At 41.1% G+C, this 19867-nt stretch overlaps 1 protein-coding gene and 1 long non-coding RNA gene across 8 annotated transcripts in view; both read right to left on the bottom strand.

Moving 5' to 3' along the window:
• NOX4 (NADPH oxidase 4) overlaps nucleotides 1-19281 on the bottom strand; it is a 123054-nt gene extending 103773 nt beyond the window's left edge. For 2 of the 7 annotated variants that reach the window (XM_083824040.1, XM_083824041.1), the window contains exons 1-5: nucleotides 16751-16988; nucleotides 16055-16150; nucleotides 2673-2783; nucleotides 1613-1697; nucleotides 851-948 (exon numbers count right to left, since the gene is read on the bottom strand). In XM_083824040.1, the coding sequence (XP_083680166.1) occupies nucleotides 851-948; nucleotides 1613-1697; nucleotides 2673-2783; nucleotides 16055-16150; nucleotides 16751-16807 (447 nt within the window). In that variant the 5' untranslated portion in view covers nucleotides 16808-16988. The other 5 variants (XM_083824044.1, XM_083824043.1, XM_083824039.1 and 2 more) reach the window with 5 other exon arrangements.
• LOC310894229 lies at nucleotides 8622-16048 on the bottom strand. The gene is made up of 2 exons (XR_014579699.1): nucleotides 9961-16048; nucleotides 8622-9052 (listed from the first exon to the last, which is right to left on the bottom strand). It is a non-coding gene; the product is annotated as an uncharacterized lncRNA (long non-coding RNA).
• Nucleotides 19282-19867: the final 586 nt, after the last annotated feature.

The raw sequence follows: 19867 nt of genomic DNA, 5'->3' as shown, positions 1-19867 counted from the left end.
GCTGACTCAAGCCCTCCTTTTCCAGGAAAGGATGCAGCTGGGATGGGATCATTCTAAATCTTTCCCAATGAAGCTGGTAGAAAAGAAATGTGGACTTGAGACTAGAATGAATATAAACAAGACAGAACCTGATCGTAGCCCAATGAAGAAAGTTCTGGAATCTGGTCTCAATCCTGAAATCTGCAAATATCTCTCCAGTGCCAAATGCAGAAGCAAGCACCTGCAGGAAGAACTAGGGCTCTGGTATGCCTTCAAAAGATCTGCATCACAGGCAGACAAGTCACACAAACAAAGTATTTCGTAAGTAGAAATCAGCTTGCTGCCCAGTTGATGTAGACAACTAATTCCACTCTTAGCATATATACTACAGTTCCCATTGCAGTTTAAAAGTGCAAATTAGTCTCAAGTCTCACTGTCCTCTAATTCCCAGCATATATATATATATATCACACAGCATTATATCCACAATGCTATAATGCTATGCTGGAAATGCAGAATGGGTTCTCCCCAACAGCAGAAGCCTCTCAACTAGGTCCACTCAAGGAACAGAGAGAAGCAGGAGGCAATGAGGAGAACAAAGAGCAAGGTGAAAGGACTTGATGGCAGCATTTTCCACCTCATAGTCAAATAGGTGTGAATCCTGCAGGTTTAGCAAGATCCTTAATACATGCTTTGTCCAGAGGATGGAATAAAATCCACAGCAATCTATATGACAGTGTATTTTCACCATACAAAACCCGCAGTGCTGTGTAGATCACAGGTTGGATCATACAGTAGAATTGTATATACAAATACTCCAATATTTAAATTCTATAATCAAAATCAGAATATAAAAGGATGGTTGGCTCACCTCACCACGATAGTGTGCTGCATTTATTGCCAGAAAGTCTTCATTGTAGTTCTCAGAGAAGTTAAGAGCATTCACCAGATGAGCAGCAACATGTAAGACTAAAAAAAAAAAAAAAAGAAAAAAACATAGAAAAACTGAGATCCATAAAAAAGAGGCATATGTTGCCCTGAACAAAAGAAAAGTGGCTACTCAAATGCCAAGTAACAATCCCATCACCTGCATGGGATGCATCACGGCCTATGGAATATTTTTACTAAAGTAAATTAGATAATAGATATCCCTAGCAGAAAATTGCATGCATTTTACGATTTTATTTTTTTTACACTATAAGCAATCATTTCTGTACCGTCATGCTTCAGCTGTGAGACAACATTCAAAGGTGTCCACCAAACAATGTTTCTTCTTCACTGAACAGGGTATTTGCCTCCACTGCAATAAAATCTGTAGCACCCTGCCTCTTCACTCAAATTCCTGAGGCACAACTAGAATCACTTGGCAGATTTTGACCTGATTTCATATACCTGCCTCTTCCTTCCAGAAACTGGAATTTTAAGGAAAGCCTCAGCCCTAGAATGTAAGCTTATGTGTTTAAAGGAAAAATAAGACAAAACCCACACACAGCTGAGAAAGCATTCACAATTCGAGGCAAGGAAGCACAGAGCAAGACTACCCCCAAACGTACTGTAAAAGAAAAACCACAAAATACTGCTTTGTGTAATGTGTTTCCCAAACAAGGTGCTGCTCAGCACGATAAAATCTTACCTGAAAAGATGCATATTGTTACACCACATGTCACATGGAAAGTTTTACTTTTGTCTATCAGCCTTCTGGTTTTCCTGCTGGCAACCTAATAAGAGAAGAATTCAAGCACTCTCTCTTCTAAAACAAAGCAAAGAAAAAAATGCTACCAGCAAATGCGGCAATTTAACAGCAAATTCAGCTTTTACTAGGTTTAATAACCTTGTAAGCACAAGGCAATTTTGAGGTCTTCATGAAGAAATTGCAGTTACTATCTATTACAAAGATGCTAAGAGCCCATAAAATAATGTCTATTCTGGCCTTAAAATTCACAAATTCTTGCACTAATTGTTCTAGGAGTCACTGACTTCTTAAGTGAGCAGAACAGAGGAAGAGATCTACATACGCCTATGATTTATGTATAATTGCATATATATTTGCATCTACAGGCACCCAATCTTATTGTTACTGTCACACAATGAATAGAACTGGTGGGTTTGCAACCATCTAGAAAACACTTATTTCCCGAAAAGCATTACTTATAGTTCTGTCAGAGTAACCGGTGAATCACAAACAAGCTCAACTACTGTTTACTGAATACGGATATAGAAAACAAGCCCTCCTGGATTTGCCTGAACTTTTATTTTTCTCCCATGATAACTTATATATCAGCTTGGGTATGTTTATTTAGAGTTTCATCATCTCCAGTGGGACACTTCAGGTCATGCAGAGGTGAAGCTCATTTCACTCTTGAATACTACAGTGAAGCAGTAGAGGGGACACAGATGGCCTTAACATTAGAGTTGGGAAAGAAGGAGCAGACCTCATCTGGTCAAAGTTCTCAGTAAGCCCATGTCCCTCAAAAATGACCTCAAGAAACCTACATGAAATGTCCAATCAAACCAGACAATGCCAGCCAAATAAATGTCTTTAAAACTGTCATACATTTTTGTACTACCTGCACCATGACAGCATATACTGTATAATAAACAGCGATGTAACAGTTTTTGTCTATTATTATTAGATTCAACATAAACCAGGGCCTTTTTCTTCTTACCTGCTGCATTCTGAGGACAGTGCTTACCTTCTGAGACCCTCGAAGGAAGGCCAGGAGAACACGGCACATTGGTAGAAGGACCAGGCAGCAGTTGAGATTGAGGACAGATGCTGAAGCTCTGCTAACACACAATCCTAGCTGAACAAATACAGCAAGAGTTAGATAATAAGGAGAAAAAAATGCTCGTAACAGTTCAGGCATCAGTATTAAAACTGCTTTCTATTCCTGCTTAAACAGCTCCCATGTTCTCTTGAATGATCAGAATAGTGGAGTTTCACAATGTTTTTACATATACAACTGTATGCCTGGCATGCTACCCTGTTCTCTGAGGGGAAACAGCTCCCGCCTCTACATCAAAAAATAATAATAATAATTTTTAAAAAATAATTTTGTTTGGGGGAAAGGATTGGCCTTGAAAACCCTAAAAGAATTACTAAAACCAGACCCTAAAAGGAACAAAAAGCTGTGTGGCTATCATTCCTGGAAAGAAATGAAGGAGAAGGTTTTGTTCCCTGGTTTTTCAGTGTTTGCATTTTGATGCAGTGCCATGAGTGCTCTATAGCAGCTACCTACCATTCATAACAGCTTTTTCTTAGCTGCATAAAAGGAGAATAAAACAGACAGAATTTCATCATTAGGTCAATTCATAAAGAACTGAAACTGATATAAAATCCAAGTTCAGTTGAACTGCACCAGCTCAGAAGTAACAGCAATAATGTCAGCAACTGACAGCTTTCTCTTGAAAGAGCTAATACCCTCATCGGTGCTCACAACCGCATGCAACAATGATCCTTATGGGTTCCTTCCAACTCGGGATATTCTATGATTCTATGATATCTGAGACAACAGAAATATCCACTGAGAAATCACCCAAAAGCTTCAACAGATATCATTAGAGTAGGAAAGAGGGATAAATACTATAAAGAACCTAGAGAGCCATACAAGAGAAGTGTAATGATTTTCCGGTTAGCAAGCCAGAAAAGCATGTAAAAAAAATATTGATTTGTTTAAACTGAAATGGTAATATTATTTCAAGGGCCGTTAGGTATCATCACTGAACTCCTCATCCATTCACACTATTCAACGTGATATTTGGACCCAAAGAAAGCAGGTTCTCTTAACTACTCACTATCTGGGAAAATTATTGAAATCTAATTTCACTAATGCTTTTACTGGTATATTTGGAACTTACATAATTAGAACAAAAACACTTGTCAAATAAATGAACAAAGCATGCATTAGTGTCATAACCCTGTATTTTTTCAGCTTATTATAGTCCCTCATTCATTTATGAATTTTAAAGAAGTTAGCAAGATGCCATTGTTCTCCCTGCTATTAGGCTGAATTACCATTTTATTAGCTTTTATAAAAGATGCTTTTAGAATGTCAGCAGATTTCTAGAATGGTATGTCTTACGATGTTCTCTAAAACACAACTTTTTCAATTCTTGAAGAAATTAATAAGAAAACAGCATAATTCCATAAGATAACTCAAATCCTGAAAAGGTGTTTTGAACATATACACATCATATAATTAATAGTTATTAAAGATTTATCAATTTTCTATTATGGAAGTTCATGTCAAAAAGAGGGCACCTATTATTTCTCAGTCAAAAAAAATAATCAGATTGCATTTGCATCTTTCTTATCAAGAAGAAAAAAATCAGAGAGAAACAATTTTTTTAAATTTACTTGGAAATATCATTTTTTACAAAATTATTAGAAAAGCCTTTTTATTTGAAAATTCCTAGTGCTTATTACATGCTTTTTTACAGACTTATCTATGTGTTACAGAAATGGATAAAACACAAACTAGTAAAACAAAGAAAAGTAACAGGCATCCACCATGTCTAGCAAGATCACAAGCACAAGGGCATGACGGGAGCTTCTCAGTATCATAAAATATAAAAAAACACCACACCGTGAAGGATTATGTTGTATATAAATTGTTGGTTATTCCATAGGAAGGGAAAGCAGCTTTGTGCCTGCTCTCACAATTAGTAACCCCTGTACCCTCTCTTCTTTGTAGTATCTTCTACAGTGTAGTATCTTCTGTAGTGTCTTCTTTGTAGGGCACAAGATCACTAGGTAAACAGAAGGTAAAACATGTTCAACCTAACTGAAGAATCAAGCTCTCCACCTAAATCCCTTTCCTCTTCTGGCTGCTTTGTTATTTAGTTGAAACTGAGTGCTAGGGACTGTCTCACCAGACATTACCAGCTTCCACAAAACAAAGGAGTCATAAGGGCACCTTCTCTTAAAGCTGGTCGTGAGAAATAGAAGCGGTTACCCTAAAAAAAGTGTTCTACCTTGCCGTCTGCCACATAGAGCGTGATCTCTGGCAAATATCCACTGAGTAAATCCTACAGAAATTACACTGAGACGTTTATAACAGAGGCATCTCCAACCTGCTGAGTTAAAGAAAATAAGACTAGAATGGACCATGTCATCTAGTCTATTCCTACACTCTCCCCCTCCTCTACTATTTCTTCCAATAAATTGTTAGTCCTTTTTTTTTTCCTTTACATAAAACCTCCCTTGCTTCTATTTCATCTGTAACTTCACTCCGTTTCTATGATAAAAGTCTGTGTTCTACCCTCCAGCAGCAACTCTTCAAATATCTGAGGGCTTCTAATTGACTCTTTGGTTTTCTTTCCTAGAATCACAGAATGGTTTGGGTTGGAAGGGACCTTAAAGCCCATCCAGTTCCACCCCCCTGCCATGGGCAGGGACGCCTCCCACCAGACCAGGTTGCTCAAAGCCCCATCCAGCCTGGCCTTGAACACCTCCAGGGATGGGGCATCCACAGCTTCTCTGGGCAGCCTGTGCCAGTGCCTCACCACCCTCTGAGGGAAGAATTTCCTCCTAATCTCTAATCTAAATCTCCCTTCTTTTAGTTTAAAACCCCCTTGTCCTGACAATATCTGATTGAGCAAAGAGTCGCTCTCCAAAAGTCCCCTTTAAGTACTGAAAGGCCACAATGAGGTTCCCCCAGAGCTTTTTCTTCTCCGGGCTGAACATCCCCAGCTCTGTCATCCTGTCTTCCTAGGAGAGGTGCTCCAGCCCTCTGATCATCTTCGTGGCCCTCCTCTGGACCCTCTGCAACAGTCCCACATCCTTCTTGTGCTGAGGGCCCCGGACCTGGACGCAGTACTCCAAGTGGGGCCTCACAAGGGCAGAGCAGAGGGGGACAATCACCTCCCTTGACCTGCTGGCCACTTCTCATTTGAGGCAGCCTGCCTTCTGGGCTGCAAGTGTGCGCTGCTACAGGCTAAACAATCTTTTTCCCAGTTACTCTTCCCCCATACACCATGTTCTTTAGACTTTAGGTCATCCTCTCTTTCCTCCTCTGGACTCCCCAAGCTGGTCCAGAGCCCAAGTGACTAGAACTGAGCACCAGCTACAATGACTACAACCTCAGCAACTGAGATTTTACTCAATGCTGAATCTCACTTTCCACTTCAAAGTATGATTTTAAAAAAATGGTACGAACAACCACAATAAATATTCCTCTATCTTTGCAGACATTAGCTTAAAGTGACTTTAGAACACCAATAAATATTTTTGGACTATTAGAGAAAATAGCAGTACCCTTGAAATCATTAAACTTAATAACAAGTAAAATGTCTCTATAACGTGCCACTTGCATATACAAAACTATCTCTATTTTCATTAATTATTCTTCCTCTAAAGGGAAATGAAAAATGAGCTATACACCTCATAAAAGCAATAAATTCAAAGCATGGTCATTAGAAGCATATAAGCAGCTTTATTAAAGCTTGCTGATGTGCTACAGAATTTCAGTGATTAAATGAGCATGGTTTGAAAAACAAGAATATAGAACATTTATACAAAACTCAGAAGAACACTTAAAAAATTCTTGTAGCTCTTGATAAATGCCCAAAAGCCAAAAAAAAAAAAAAAAAAAGTGATACTCTAAAGTAAAGCATTTAGAAATTGATAGTATTTTCTATTATACGACCTAATCACTACTATTTCATATGGTCATGTATTATATGATCCAGTCACTATAGTGGGGTTCTGCAAGGCTCCATTTTAGGGCCATTTCTTTTTAGTATTTTCATAAACCTAATTTAGTGGGAGGTGTCCCTGCCCATGGCAGGGGGCTTGGAAATAGATGATCTTTAAGGTCGCTTTCAACTGAAACTGTTCTGTGATTCTATGATTCTATGAAATAACTTGGACACAGGACTTGAAAGTATACTTATAAGCTTGCAGACCACACTAAATATGGAAGAGCTGTTAACTCCATTGAGGGTGGAGAAGCCTTGCAGAGAGATCTAGACAAATTATAGTGCTGGGCAATCACCAATTGTATGAAGCTTAACAAGAGCAAGTGCTGGATTCTGCACCAGGGAAGGGGCAACCCTGGCTGTATGTACAGTCTGGGGGACAAGAGGCTGGAGAGGAGCCCCGCAGAAACGTATGTGAGGGTTCTGGTTGCCAGCAAGTTGAACATGAGCTAGCGGTGTGCCCTGGCAGCCAAAAGGGCCAACCCTGGAGTACATCCAGCACAGCATTGCTAGGTGGGCAAGGGAGGGATTGTCCTGCTCTGCTCAGCGCTGCTGCAGCCTCACCTTGAATACTGTGTGCAGTTCTGGGTGCCACAGTATGAAAAGGACATAAATCTAGCAGAGTGTCCAAAGAGGGCTACAAAGATGCTGATGGGTCTAGAGGTGAAGACATATGAGGATCAGCTGAGGCCCCTTGGTTTGTTCAGCCCAGAGCAGAGCAGGCTGAGGGGAGGCCTCATGGCGGCCTGCAGCTCCCTCACGAGGGGAGCGGAGGGGCAGGCGCTGAGCTCTGCTCTCTGGGGACAGCGACAGGACCCGAGGGAACGGCATGGAGCTGGGTCAGGGGAGGGTCAGGAAAAGGTTCTTCACCAAGAGGGTGGTCAGGCACTGGGACAGGCTCCTCAGGGCAGTGGTCACAGCACTGAGGCTGCTGGAGTTCAAGGTTTTGAACAATGCTCTCAGACATAAGGCCTGATTTTTGGATAGTGCTGCGCATAGCCAGGAGTTGTACTCCATGATCATTACGGGTCGCTTCCAACTCAGGATATTCTATTAGTCTATGACCTACATGATACATCATGAGCTTCTCAAAAATTTATGTTGTCTTCAAGTTTAAACATAAACCAGGCAAGGTATCAGTTATCCAAGACTTCCTTTATCAGGCACAACTATTCTATTTGGAAAACTTCAACCAAATAGTCTAATTTGGAATATTCTGAAGTAGAGTTACTTTTAAAGCATATAATATTAAATGAATAAAATCACTTCTTGTAAGAAACTAGGAAAATGACACGATCTAACTGGTACAAAAATGTTGAAGCAGCTGTAAGTAGAAAAAGATTAAGTAAAAACTTGGTTCCAGCTTTTCAAGTCCTTCCACAAATACAAGGAGACTACAGCATGAAATGTGGCTAGATAACTTCTTAAAACTAAGTTTTCTGAGAAGATACTGTCTTTTTTTTTTTTTTTTTTTATAATCTAGCCTGGCTTGTCCATCATTAGTTTTGCATTACTTGTCATATAAATCCAGTTTTTGAAGAAAAAGCTATTGTTTCAAGTTACTGGAGTCACACTTCGATTTCACCAGTAATATAAAACTCATATTTTGTATGAACAACTCACGACATGCATCTTGTAAGTATACAGACAGACAATGGAGGGAGCAGCAAAGGGAGAAGGAATATTACTCACCCTCTACTGAAATACAATATGCTGTAGTGAGGCTGTCAAAGAAGACACCCTACTAACCTCCTTTTGTGTTTTTCCATGCCACTATTTAACAAATAGCACATATTCATTCATAACGCCATTCCTATGGAACAATGCCCTAACATTAATTCTAATTAAATGCTATCAACATACGCACAGTGGGGGAAAAGAAAAAAGCAGGAAACAAATTTTCCCAGTAATGCAGTGCACTTCTAGGAAAGTGTGATTGAAATAGTTTTTATGAATGTCCAATTTTATTTCTTCAGAGTAAAGCTTAAATGAACCAATGTTTGCTGAAGCAAGCTCATGAACAATTTGAAAACAATGGTGAAGAAATACAGTTAGAAATTCTTAGAATCACAATTCATGCAAGACCCAGAAGAATAACACAGTACTAAGTTTACTCTTAACATATATCCAAAGGCTTAAAATATCCCCATGAAACTAATTCTTTCCAAATGGTTTCCAAGTGGTCTCCTTCTTGATTTCCTTTGCATTGCCTGGGTGGCATAGAAACAAATTAACATAGTGCATTGCTGAATTGTTAATCAACAATAGAATAAAAGCAGGTATTTTGCTCCCAGGCAACTCATTGTTTCTAGAAGGGAATATATAGCCTCGTTAACTAGCTCAGAAGTAAGAGAAATATAATCCTCTCTTCCTCCTAAGATTATCGTCGTGTCAAGGAAAAAAAAAAAGGAGTGTTATTTCATATTAGTAGTATATGAAATTGCTTTAGGATCAAAAAGAGAAATAAAACACATTCCCAAAAACTCTGCTGGACACTCTCCTTCATCTAATTTCACTGATACCAAATCTAAGCAGTTGACAACTTCCTTCTGTACTCTGCATACCCAGTACAACACATACTGTTATCCCATTTCATGGAGGGGTGAAGAAGCATAGAAAAACTAGAGGATTAATCAAATTCACAGAGGAAACCTGCGGCACCCATAGTACAGAACTGGACTCACTATAAACGTGAAGCTGGTACCCCAAAAACTAGGCAAGATTTATTCTCCAGACAAGTATAAAGCAATCACAGACTTTTCCTTCTACACAGCAGCAGAAAAGTGCTCCAGAGATATATAGTGCATGTACTCCAGATATCACTGCATGCTAACACAACATGCTAAGTAGAACAGAGAAGCAAAGAGTCAATTCTCATCACATGTTCTGAGTGTTGCCAGTAGCAAAGTTATGAAAATGTGCTTCTCCATAACTAGGCAAAAACTTTTGAGTATTTGGTTGATGGCTAAAATAATTTACTGCATACCTCAGAATTGCCCCAGTTTGTTAGCTATAAAGACAGTGAACATAAGCTGCAACTGCTGTGCAGAAAAATCCAGTATTCAATACGTGGTTGCAAAATGCATTGGAAAGGAGAATTAAGGAAGACTTCAGCATATATTACCCTGTCTCACCTTTTAAGACTACCTTGTGAGAAAAAAAAAAAAAAGGCAGACTATCACAAATCCTTCCATACCTAAAAGTGACATTTCTCTCATTCTCATACCTTCACTGTTTACATGCAACAATCCTAACCGTCATGATGGAGAAGAGACATCATACCTGTTACTGTCTCTCTCTCTTTCTCTAGGCCCTTCTTTGAACTTCCTCAATCTTCTATGAGTTGAACTTGATGATGCCTGTGAGTCCTTTCAAATTCGGATTATTCTATGATTCTAGGATTCAGAACAACTTCAATGACTGTGGGAAGACCCATAAGCAACACGCTGTTCTAAAGACAGATTCTGAAGACCACCTCCCCAAATCAGTACCAGAGCTGCTAAAAATATTTATTTTCATAGGTGGGATAAACTGTGCTGCACAATGTGCCTCCATTTCACCTGACTTCCTTTTCTTCACAGAATACTCCTTGTTTTGAAAGACAGAGCACAGATAATCTAAGATGAAGGACAGATCTGAATTGTACAGGATAGCTATATTAACCCCTAGGCATGCCAAATCTAGCTGGAGATTTAGAAAAAAAAAAAAAAAGAAAGAAAAAAAAGCAGCTGAATGAAAGGAAAATGTAAGGGTAGTAGAAATCTACTGGAACATGTGAAAACTTCTAAAAAAGGTTGACTTGGTCTTCTTCGTGAGATGGAAGGTTTCAAGGCAGGACTATGCTAAATCACATCCTGTTGTACTGCAATCCTTTAAAATTACTTTAAGATTAAGTAGTGTAACATATTTGAATCACACCTGTAAAGAAGAATATATTAGAAATAAACAAAAAACTAGCAGTTCTTTAAAAAACAAACAAACAAAAATTCTCTGTGTCAACTCAAGTCTCAAGTTCAGTCTTTTCCCATGGATTTATGAATCAGAACTTGGATGTGACTTTATAGAAAGGGAGAAACATCAGGAGTGGATGGCAACAGTATTTTTAATTCTTTTATGTAATACGGCTTATTTTCCCTGCACTAATGAGAATCAGTATTACCACCCTTCACTTGAACCTCACCTATCAGGTATTCCTTAATGACTTTCCTTCTCTTTCTGTTCACATATTTAGGTCATGTTCTCACTTCATATACAGTCCCTTTGTGTTAGATGTACTCCTCCTTATGCTTAAATCAGTCACACAATCTGAAGAAAGTAACTGGAATTTTCTATTAGCTTCCAACTTCTCTAATAATCTCCAAAAATAGTGCATTCACTTAGATTTCAGACTAAATGTTCGTATTTATTAATCAGTTAATTTAATCTGTTATAATCCTGACCCCAGGAAATCTAATAAAAAAACACTTTTTGTCAGTGCTGCTAAATTACAGGTTTCTTTTTGTGCCAGGCAAAATGACATACACAAGGCCTGGAAGAGATTTCAAGTTATCTTCCAGATTGAGTGTTTGACTCACCCTTCTGCAGCAATATCAAAGTGTGACAGCATTTTATGTGTTAATTAGCAACAACAGCTTGAACAGTTGATCGTGCGAGATGCAGCAAGATCTCAACTACTGAAGGTCAGTCACGAAATCAAGAGATTAAGAATACTTGAGCCCCCCAGGAGGGCCACAACACACTGCAACACAGGGCCATAGCAGTAAGTTGCTTATTGCCATATCTGAGTCACAGTCACACAGAAGTGATCTTACACCTGCTACTAAGGCTCCCTTTACGCTGAATGATTTCCCCCTACCTTAACACAGTGGATAATACGGTCTGTAAAAACAGTCTTCTAGAATGTAATGAAGCTATTTTAAGACCTGCCACTGTTGGCCTACTACAAGAAACCTATGTTCGACCAAATAAACGTTTTGGCCATAATTACGCTCTGTTCTACAGAGTACTGCACCATGATCATCTTGGAAGTAGGAGCAGTGATGTCAACAGGACATGGTATTTTTAACATATACAGTGGTAAAAATTTCAGCACTCCTTTAAGAGGTACCTCTACTATACTCCCACTATTAAAAGTTTCACAAGAAGTTCTTCAAAGGTGGAAGTTCTTTCATAAATGGTAACAATTTAGATGTCCTTCACAGGACAACTGCCACTTGACCTTAAAAAAAACAACAACACAAACGACGACCACAAAAACCAAGTAAATACAAGAACTGTATGTCACAAAAAAAAAACATTATAAACACATTGGTTTATAACTGAAACTAATCTTAGCAATAATGCTGATCTGTGGAATGTCCAGGAAGGACAGAGGGATGAAAGAAAAATGTTTTAGCAAACAAAAAATCATGAATGAGGCGAAGAGAACGTAAGAAAATATCTGTTTATAGTTCAAGGGGACTATCAAGAGAAGGTCTTGTGGAGTAATGGCCTCAGTCTTCACAAGGAAATCCTGTTTACACACACACCTATATAGCTTCCATAGTAACCTAACTCTATTAGTAAACATTTTTGCTACATGTAGCACCTTGAAGAACAAATCCCAAATAGACTAGTTACAAAACAATTAAATAGCAGAAACACACTAATATTAAAGAATATAAAGGGTCAAGATACACAGTTCCCTTCAGCGTTTACATGCGTGGGGGAAACACGCCGCATGGCCAATGCATAAGGATCAATGGCAGCAGAATTTGGCAAAATTCCAAAATCTTTACTGTCATAATAAATTAGCAGAGACAAATTTCCATTTGATGCTAGAACATCCAGAATGTATTCCAGGTAGTAAATAAAGATGACATAAATGTAATGCACAGTACAGCCAGCACAGTAAGAAGGCAGCAATTGTATAGATAAATTGAGAAAGCACTTTCCTTTTCAGTCCCATTTTCAGTTATTCAATCCTTTCTCAAGAAGACCCTTTCTGAGAATGCATTTTCTCCACTTCGGTGTGAAACCCAGAAGCTTATCTCATGTATTAATGTCCATTTAACTACATTAGATTTACTTGATGGAGGACTAGTGAGTGAAAAGGGAAAGAAAGACCTTTTATGCTATGACAAAATGAGTCCAACGCTGAAGTCAAGCACCAAGAAAAAGGTATTTTGTTTAATGCTGTTAAAAGCAAGGTTTGAGTTCTACACTAAGGCCAATACTGAACACGGGACTAAATTTGTTGGTCAGATGCAAGTACGCTTGTTGGGGGGAAAAAAAAAAAAGCAAGAAAAAAAAAGCCAAGATTATGTGAAGGGATAAATCTGGAAGTCTGCAGGGAAATAAATCATCTGGACAATTTATCTGACTGAGCAAACAGAACCTCCAACAATGAAAATTCTGGACTCAAGTCAGGTTATCTATGAATTTTCCTTTCTGTAATTCACATCTGTCTTGTTGTATCTATCATAAACACACGGACGAGAATATGCCTTTCCACTTTGCCATACTCTTAAGTAATCAGAGCCTGTTGTGTTCCTACCCATCCTCCTCTTCTTTAGGCTACTTAATGCCAGACGTTTACACTTACTAAATTATGAAAATTTGAGTTTCTTTATCTGTATCATGTTCCTGAACCAGCAGCAATGAATATATTCATGAAGTAAAACTATGATCTGCAGTGCTGCAAGTAATTAAGTATCGGAAAAGACAGTTCATCAAGGCAGAAGTACTGGGAAGGGTTTTAAATCTACCAGGTTCTTGTTTAACTTATTCTGCAAGAATCATATAATCGCAGAATTGTTCAGGTTGGATGGGGCCTTGGGAAGTCTCTTTTCCAACCTCCAACTTCAAGTACGTTCAACACCAAACTCAGACAAAGTTTGCCCAGTGTTTTGCCCAGTCAATTTTGCAGTCTGTAGAAGGCTGATGGAAAGTGAACCATTTCAGTGACCACTGAGGAAAGAATAACCTCATTCTTCTTCACATATGAATGAAAAGAAATGGCATGAAAACATAGCAGAGTTGAATATATTCTGGATATTCAGTCCAAGATTTCATTTTATTATTACAATCTGATTTCCTATGTCAACTCTTCTTCTTCTCTGTCCTGTTACTTGCTAAACAATAAAATTAGCGGTTGTAAATCTTTTATTGCTGCAAGTGAGCAAATTCTTAAGATTTTACATTAACACAGAATACAAAAAGAGAAAAAAAAAGTCTTTAATAGACCTCACTGAGAAACATGAGATGTTTTTTAATTAAAAAAAAAAAAGCCATTCCTTTCTGCCATTAGTTGTTGCCTGGTTGGAAAAATAAACTAATTTTCAGGAAAGTATTTGTTAAACAAGTTCATCCTGTTAAGACTAAAACAAACAAACAGAAAACACAACAACTGTTGAATTACAATTGATGAATTTTCATCTAGATGTCAGAAATTTTAAATATCAAGAAATAGCTCACAGAGACACTGCAAGCCACTCACCAATGTATGGAACAGAACTCAGGCTAGTTATGGAGACAGGCCAGAAAATGGCCAGTGGCTATGCAAACCAATGTAGAGGTGCAAAAATCCACACGGATTTTTAAAAGCAGCTGTAGTATGGCTGTGCTTACTCTCTGTTTCCTGAAGAGGCTAAAATTGTTTTGCAAGGCTTGTAAAAATTGAGCCCAATCTGTATGATTTATGCACACATATAAATATATTAAAAAGAAAGGAGAAACCTAACTTTGGCATCCAAAACTTGTATTTAGACAAACTGTAAGTAAGCAAGTTTTGAGAATGTTTTAGTCTTTAATGTTTTCAAAGTTTTAAAATTACTTTCGCAGCTTTGACTAAAAGTATCTTATAGACTTCACTTTCCTCCTTATTTTAAAAATTGTCTAAATTTCCACAGTTAAAGATGTTGTGTTAGACTAACTCAAACACATGGCCTTCTGGTCCTCAACTCCTAACCAAGACAATGAATCTGTCGCTTGAATCATCTCACAGGTTCTGAATACCCAGATCCAACTGCATTATACTACTTAGTGTGTTTTTCATTTTGAAGCGGAAGAAAACCAAAAAATGGCCAGACGATGAGCTGGTACAAGGCAGACGAGTCTTCTGAATTGAAAGGAACTTTGCTGATTGATATCAGCTGACAATCTGGCCCAACATGTTGACCCAAGAACATTCACTTTATAAACAACTGACTTGCTCTGCCAAGAACAAAATCTCTTCTCAAATGGATGCAGTGGGCTGCAAAGCCATTGGACATTATCATAAAATTAAACATGTTTTCATGTTTTTTCCCCATGAAACATCATAATCATTAAGTATTTAAGTATTTTAATTCCTGTGTTTTTGCACTTTCTTTGCTAAGATTCACTTCTTGGAACACAACTGAGTCAGCCAGAAGGAGAAAAAGAGAAAAAAAAGAGAGAGAGACAAGTACAATCTAGTCAACTCACTTTCAAGCAAGTTTCACAAAAACTTATGGAACTGGTTAGCTATGGCATTTCTATCCACCATATGAAAAAATATACTCTGGATCTACCAAAGATAAAACCTGGAAGTTCTACAGCAGGTTAGGATGTGCATCATCTGTGCTTCAGCCCCATGTCAACTTGCCCATTTAAATCAATTCCCAAGCACAGCATAGTGTCACAAAGCATCACCTTATTCCTTCATTTGTACTTGGATTCTAAAATTCTGAGCAACCTTATAGAATTTTTCATAAAATTGTTATCACTTTATCTGTCCCTTTGATCAGAAGTCATTTCAAGCAACTGTGACCGTGTAACTGGATATGGTACAGGCCCCTATCTCGCTTCCCAAAGTTATCTTTTTGGGTTGTTCTGGTAGTTACGGACATTACCCTTGCCAGATCAAAATAGCCAAGTCTTCAGTATATCATTCAGATTCCAAGACTGTTTTCAGAAAATAAAACTAAAATTATATATAATGACAAAGATTTACACAGAACATAGAATCCAGGAGGATGACAACTTGAGATGGAAAAGAACTAAAACTTATCATGAGTTCCTTCAGCAAATTAAGACTAAAAGGAGCACAAGCCCATAAGCCTGGCTAATGTTTTGATGACAAAAGTTGAGCTCCGGTCTGCAGAGCACGTTTGTGTCCTGTGAGACCGCCTGCAGCTGGGGACGTGGGAAGGGAGGAAAGGAGGGGAAAGTCCCACACTTCAGTGACTCTTTTTCAACACTGTCAACCTTCTACTCCTAAATAACTGTCAGCAGCCTCCCAGTAATTTCCTACCTGATCTTTCCCCACTTTTGCAAGCAGTTTGTGTCATCCTTGATTAGCAAAAGCATTCTGTCCCCTTTCCCTTCTCCCAGCATCCCAACTTCCAGAGCAAAATGGAACGGCCGGGTCACTCACCCCTAACATCTGATGCAAATAATAGTACTGGAGCCCTCGATAATAGAGCAGGAAGGTTTTCCAGAAGAGCCACACATTGAGAGAGAGCCAGAAGAACTAAAAGAGAAACAAGAGATTGTCAGTGGAAGTTATACATACAAACTTCCCAGTTTTAATTTCATTTGCAAGTTATATGCACATAGTTTCATAAAGAGTTTTGAGTGGAACGAGAGAACAAAATTCGCGTTTAACAGAAATATTTTTAAAGCAGCACCCTTGAAGCGGTAGGTGGGAAGCTTCACTGCCCCTAGAAGCCACAGAGGTGCAGCTCGGTGAGTGAGCACCAGCCACCGCCGGCACAGCCCCTGCAGCACCGCTACCCCCCTGCCTCCAGCCGGCCACCGCCGTTCGGGACCCTGGGAACACAAACCGGCAACAAAGCGACACAAAGGCAGGCAGAGTGCCACCCCACACCCCCCGACCCCCCTTCTTCCCCAAATTCTCCCCCCGAAGGCGGCCAGCAGTGGCATTGTCCCAAATGCAAACGTCCCCACGTGTGCAGCCCAGCGGCAGCCGCACGCCTCCCGCCGCCATCCCCCAAAGCGCCCCCGGCACCGGGACGGCTCCAGGCACCCCCCTTTCTCCTCGGCTCACCCCTTTTTCACCCCTTTTCTCTTCGTTTCACCCCTTCTCCCCAGAGGCGCCCGGCAGCCCTACCAAAAAGAGGTGCTTGCTCCCCTCGTTGGCCAGCCAGCTCCTCCAGGACACCGCCATGGTGCCTCGGGGGGGGGGGGGGGGGGGTGCAGGGGATCTGCCCACCACAAAAAGCACCGGCAGGACCCGGGAAGGAGGTTTGGGGGTGCGACGGGAGGGTGAGCCCTCCTTTTCAGCCGGGCTCAGCCGGTCCTCCCCTCTCCCCACCCCTCACCACCCGCCCTGTCTTCCGGCCGCCGGGGCGTGCGCTGCGATCTTACACGGCCCTCACACGGCCCCCGCACGGTCCCGCCGCCCCTTTGTCCGCGGTCAGCCCCGGGCCCCTCAGGGGAGCTCGGCGGCGGCCGCCCCCCTGAGACGGCTCAGGGGGAAAACAAAGAGGCCGCCCGAGGAGCCGCTCTTAGGGCCGCCCTCGGGGTCCTTGGGCAGCTCCTGCTGGTGTCATTTCCATCCTGCTCCCTCAGGTGGCCGGGGAAGAGGCGGGATACAGGTCCCGGCACCGAGCCCCCTCAGCTTGCTTCATCCCGGCTGTGTGGAGCACAGAAGGGCTTGGGTCCGGAGGGACCCTAAAAACACCATCCGGTTCCACCCCCCTGCCATGTGCAGGGACACCTCCCACCACACCAGGGTGCCCAAAGCCCCATCCAACGTGGCCTTGAACACCTCCAAGGCTGGGGCACAATCCCGCCCCGGCCCCAAGGATGGGTGCCCAGGTTCTCACTCCTCCACCTTGCTACCGGTGTGCTTTCTGTGGTGGTCATCAGGTTTTGGTTTGGCTAAGGTTTCTTTGAATGGAGGTCACACTGGATACTGATTTTAACATGAAAGCTTTAAAAAGGCGTTGCTGCCAGCAGCTTTCAAACACAACACCCCTCGTGAGTCACCAGGGGAGCTTCCACTCCGCAGCAGGCATTGTGGTGCACAGGGCTGCTCCTTGAGATAGCGGCGGTGACAGCTGACAGCAGGGCAAGCCTGTTTCTCCAGGAGATGCCAAGTCCAAGGAGCAGCCCACAGAAGTCTCATGCAATCCAGCTTGAGCTGGCCGTCTTCCTCTAACAACTAGGAAAGTTGCCATGTTGTCTGTTCCTTATGATCCAGATAACAAGGGTCCAGATAAAACTGGGAGGAAGCAAAGCACCATCCTTTTCCAGTCCCTATAAAGATGGAGAGAGTGCCTGACCTATGTGTGCCCCTAAGGAGTATGAGTGGGATGTGGTTCCTGTGAAAATCAGCTGGGGGTATTTGGGCTGTGGCAGAAGCCCAGTCTCAGAAAGTGGCAGGATTTCTGCAGCTGCAGAAGGTGAAGTTTTGGAAAAGCATGACAGAGGAGAGCAGTTATTTTGCATCATCAAATGACCCTAAAAGGAGAGTTGGTGAAAGAGAAAATACGTATCTGGAAATTTAAAACTCACCAGAACCATAGTTTGATGCCAAAGCAGTGCTAACTGCAAATGAAATACCATAGTTTATGTATCTTGTTTGCTATTTCCACTCACTTCCTCATTTCTCTTGGAACATAAAGACAAATGGAAGCTGCTTACAGAGAACCAGATGATGAAACTTCCCTAGACGAGCATGTCAAAGCCAGAATGACAGAAAATAAAACTTGTAGGATATGTCATGCCTAATAACGTGGGGCCTTGGCTAAAGCTCAAGCCTGAGCAAGCACAAACAAAACCAAAATAATATGCCTATGCCATATGCTATACTTCAAAATACCGTTAGAAATGTCTCTGGAAAATCAGCTCATGCAGGATTCGACTGCCCACTCGCATGAAGCTGATGACTCACGCTCCAGCAACTGTACTTCACTGCCCACTTACGAGCACCACACCACACGTGGAGTACATGACTCATGCTCCTGTCGGCATTGGATCCTACGGCATTTCTAGGTACACAGCGAGGAATGTGCTTTTGTAGAAAATGTCTGCCTCTCTTTCTCCCTAGGAACAGCCAAAGGTTTTGAACTGGTGTCCCAAGAACAGGCTGACAGAGAGCAGGGCTGACCTTAGGACAGCTTTGTTCTTCCTCCACAGAAAGACTGTTTGCAAGTGGCTGAGTCAACATGCCTTCACAGGTGTTTCTGGAAGTTTCTGTCTTCTTTCTCTGTTTTAAACAACCCCAGAGATATCTGAGCATGTGTTTTAAACTTCTTGGAAGGAGTACTCAGAAATGGCTGTAGATATAACTTGAATAACTGCAAAAGTTATATGACTCATAAAGGTCATTTGAGCACCAGCTCATCTCTTCTTGTCTTCCTCAACATCCATTCTCCAGTTAGAAAAATCTTTTGCTTTGTCCTACCAGCTGGACACACCGCTGTCAAAGCAGGCAGTCCCTCTTAAGGACTGAGCACCTACTTTTCTTGCGAGGTTGTTTCTCCTGCATCAGCAGTAACCCTGACTCCACATTCGCCTTCAGGTCTACATCCCATCAACATCTGCAACACTCAAATCTATGCTCCCAGAGCTTATCCAGGTACTTTACATTGGTTTGCTGATGTGTTGTAGGATTAGAGATGTGTTGTATTAGAGATGTATTGCATATCAGAGGTATGGCTTAAAAGGCTTTTGGTGCCTGAATTTTCCTCAAGTACCTGAGAGTGATAGAGAATCTAATCACCTAAACTTCCAGTTATCTCCATCTTTCAGCATATCATGATCATCCTGCAAGCTCCTTCAGTGACTGCCTGTGTTGCAAGGACAACTCTGTGTCCATCAAGTCTGCAGAGAGATCTGGGGACCACACTGGCTCTGTTGCAATCTAGATTAAGGCACGCAAGCCCCTGAATTCTGCCTGCATCCCAAAGGGGACTGACCCACTCTGCCCAGTATTTATCCTTAATACTGGGCTCACGGGAAGAGAGGGAAATGTTTTACTGGTTTCACTACAGAGCACAGGAAAAGTGGTTTCAGCCTAACAGCTAAAGAACTTGCTCAGCAGTGGGAGAAATGGAGCACAAAGAACTGAGGCCATTGCATTCCCATTCCAGGAAGGTTTCCTAACCACTGCACTTCACCAGGGTCAAGGAAGGGAGCAACCTCCAAGTGAGCCACTGTGCAGCCAGGAAAGCGTGGGGGGGAGCAGAAGGAAAATCAGAAAGGGAGGCTGGCCAAGTGG

The sequence above is a fragment of the Anser anser genome, assembly GCF_964211835.1.
Source record: "Anser anser genome assembly, chromosome: 1".
Classification (NCBI taxonomy): domain Eukaryota; kingdom Metazoa; phylum Chordata; class Aves; order Anseriformes; family Anatidae; genus Anser; species Anser anser.
Note: the sequence above shows the minus strand (reverse complement) of the source record. Positions and strands in the feature narration are given on the sequence as shown.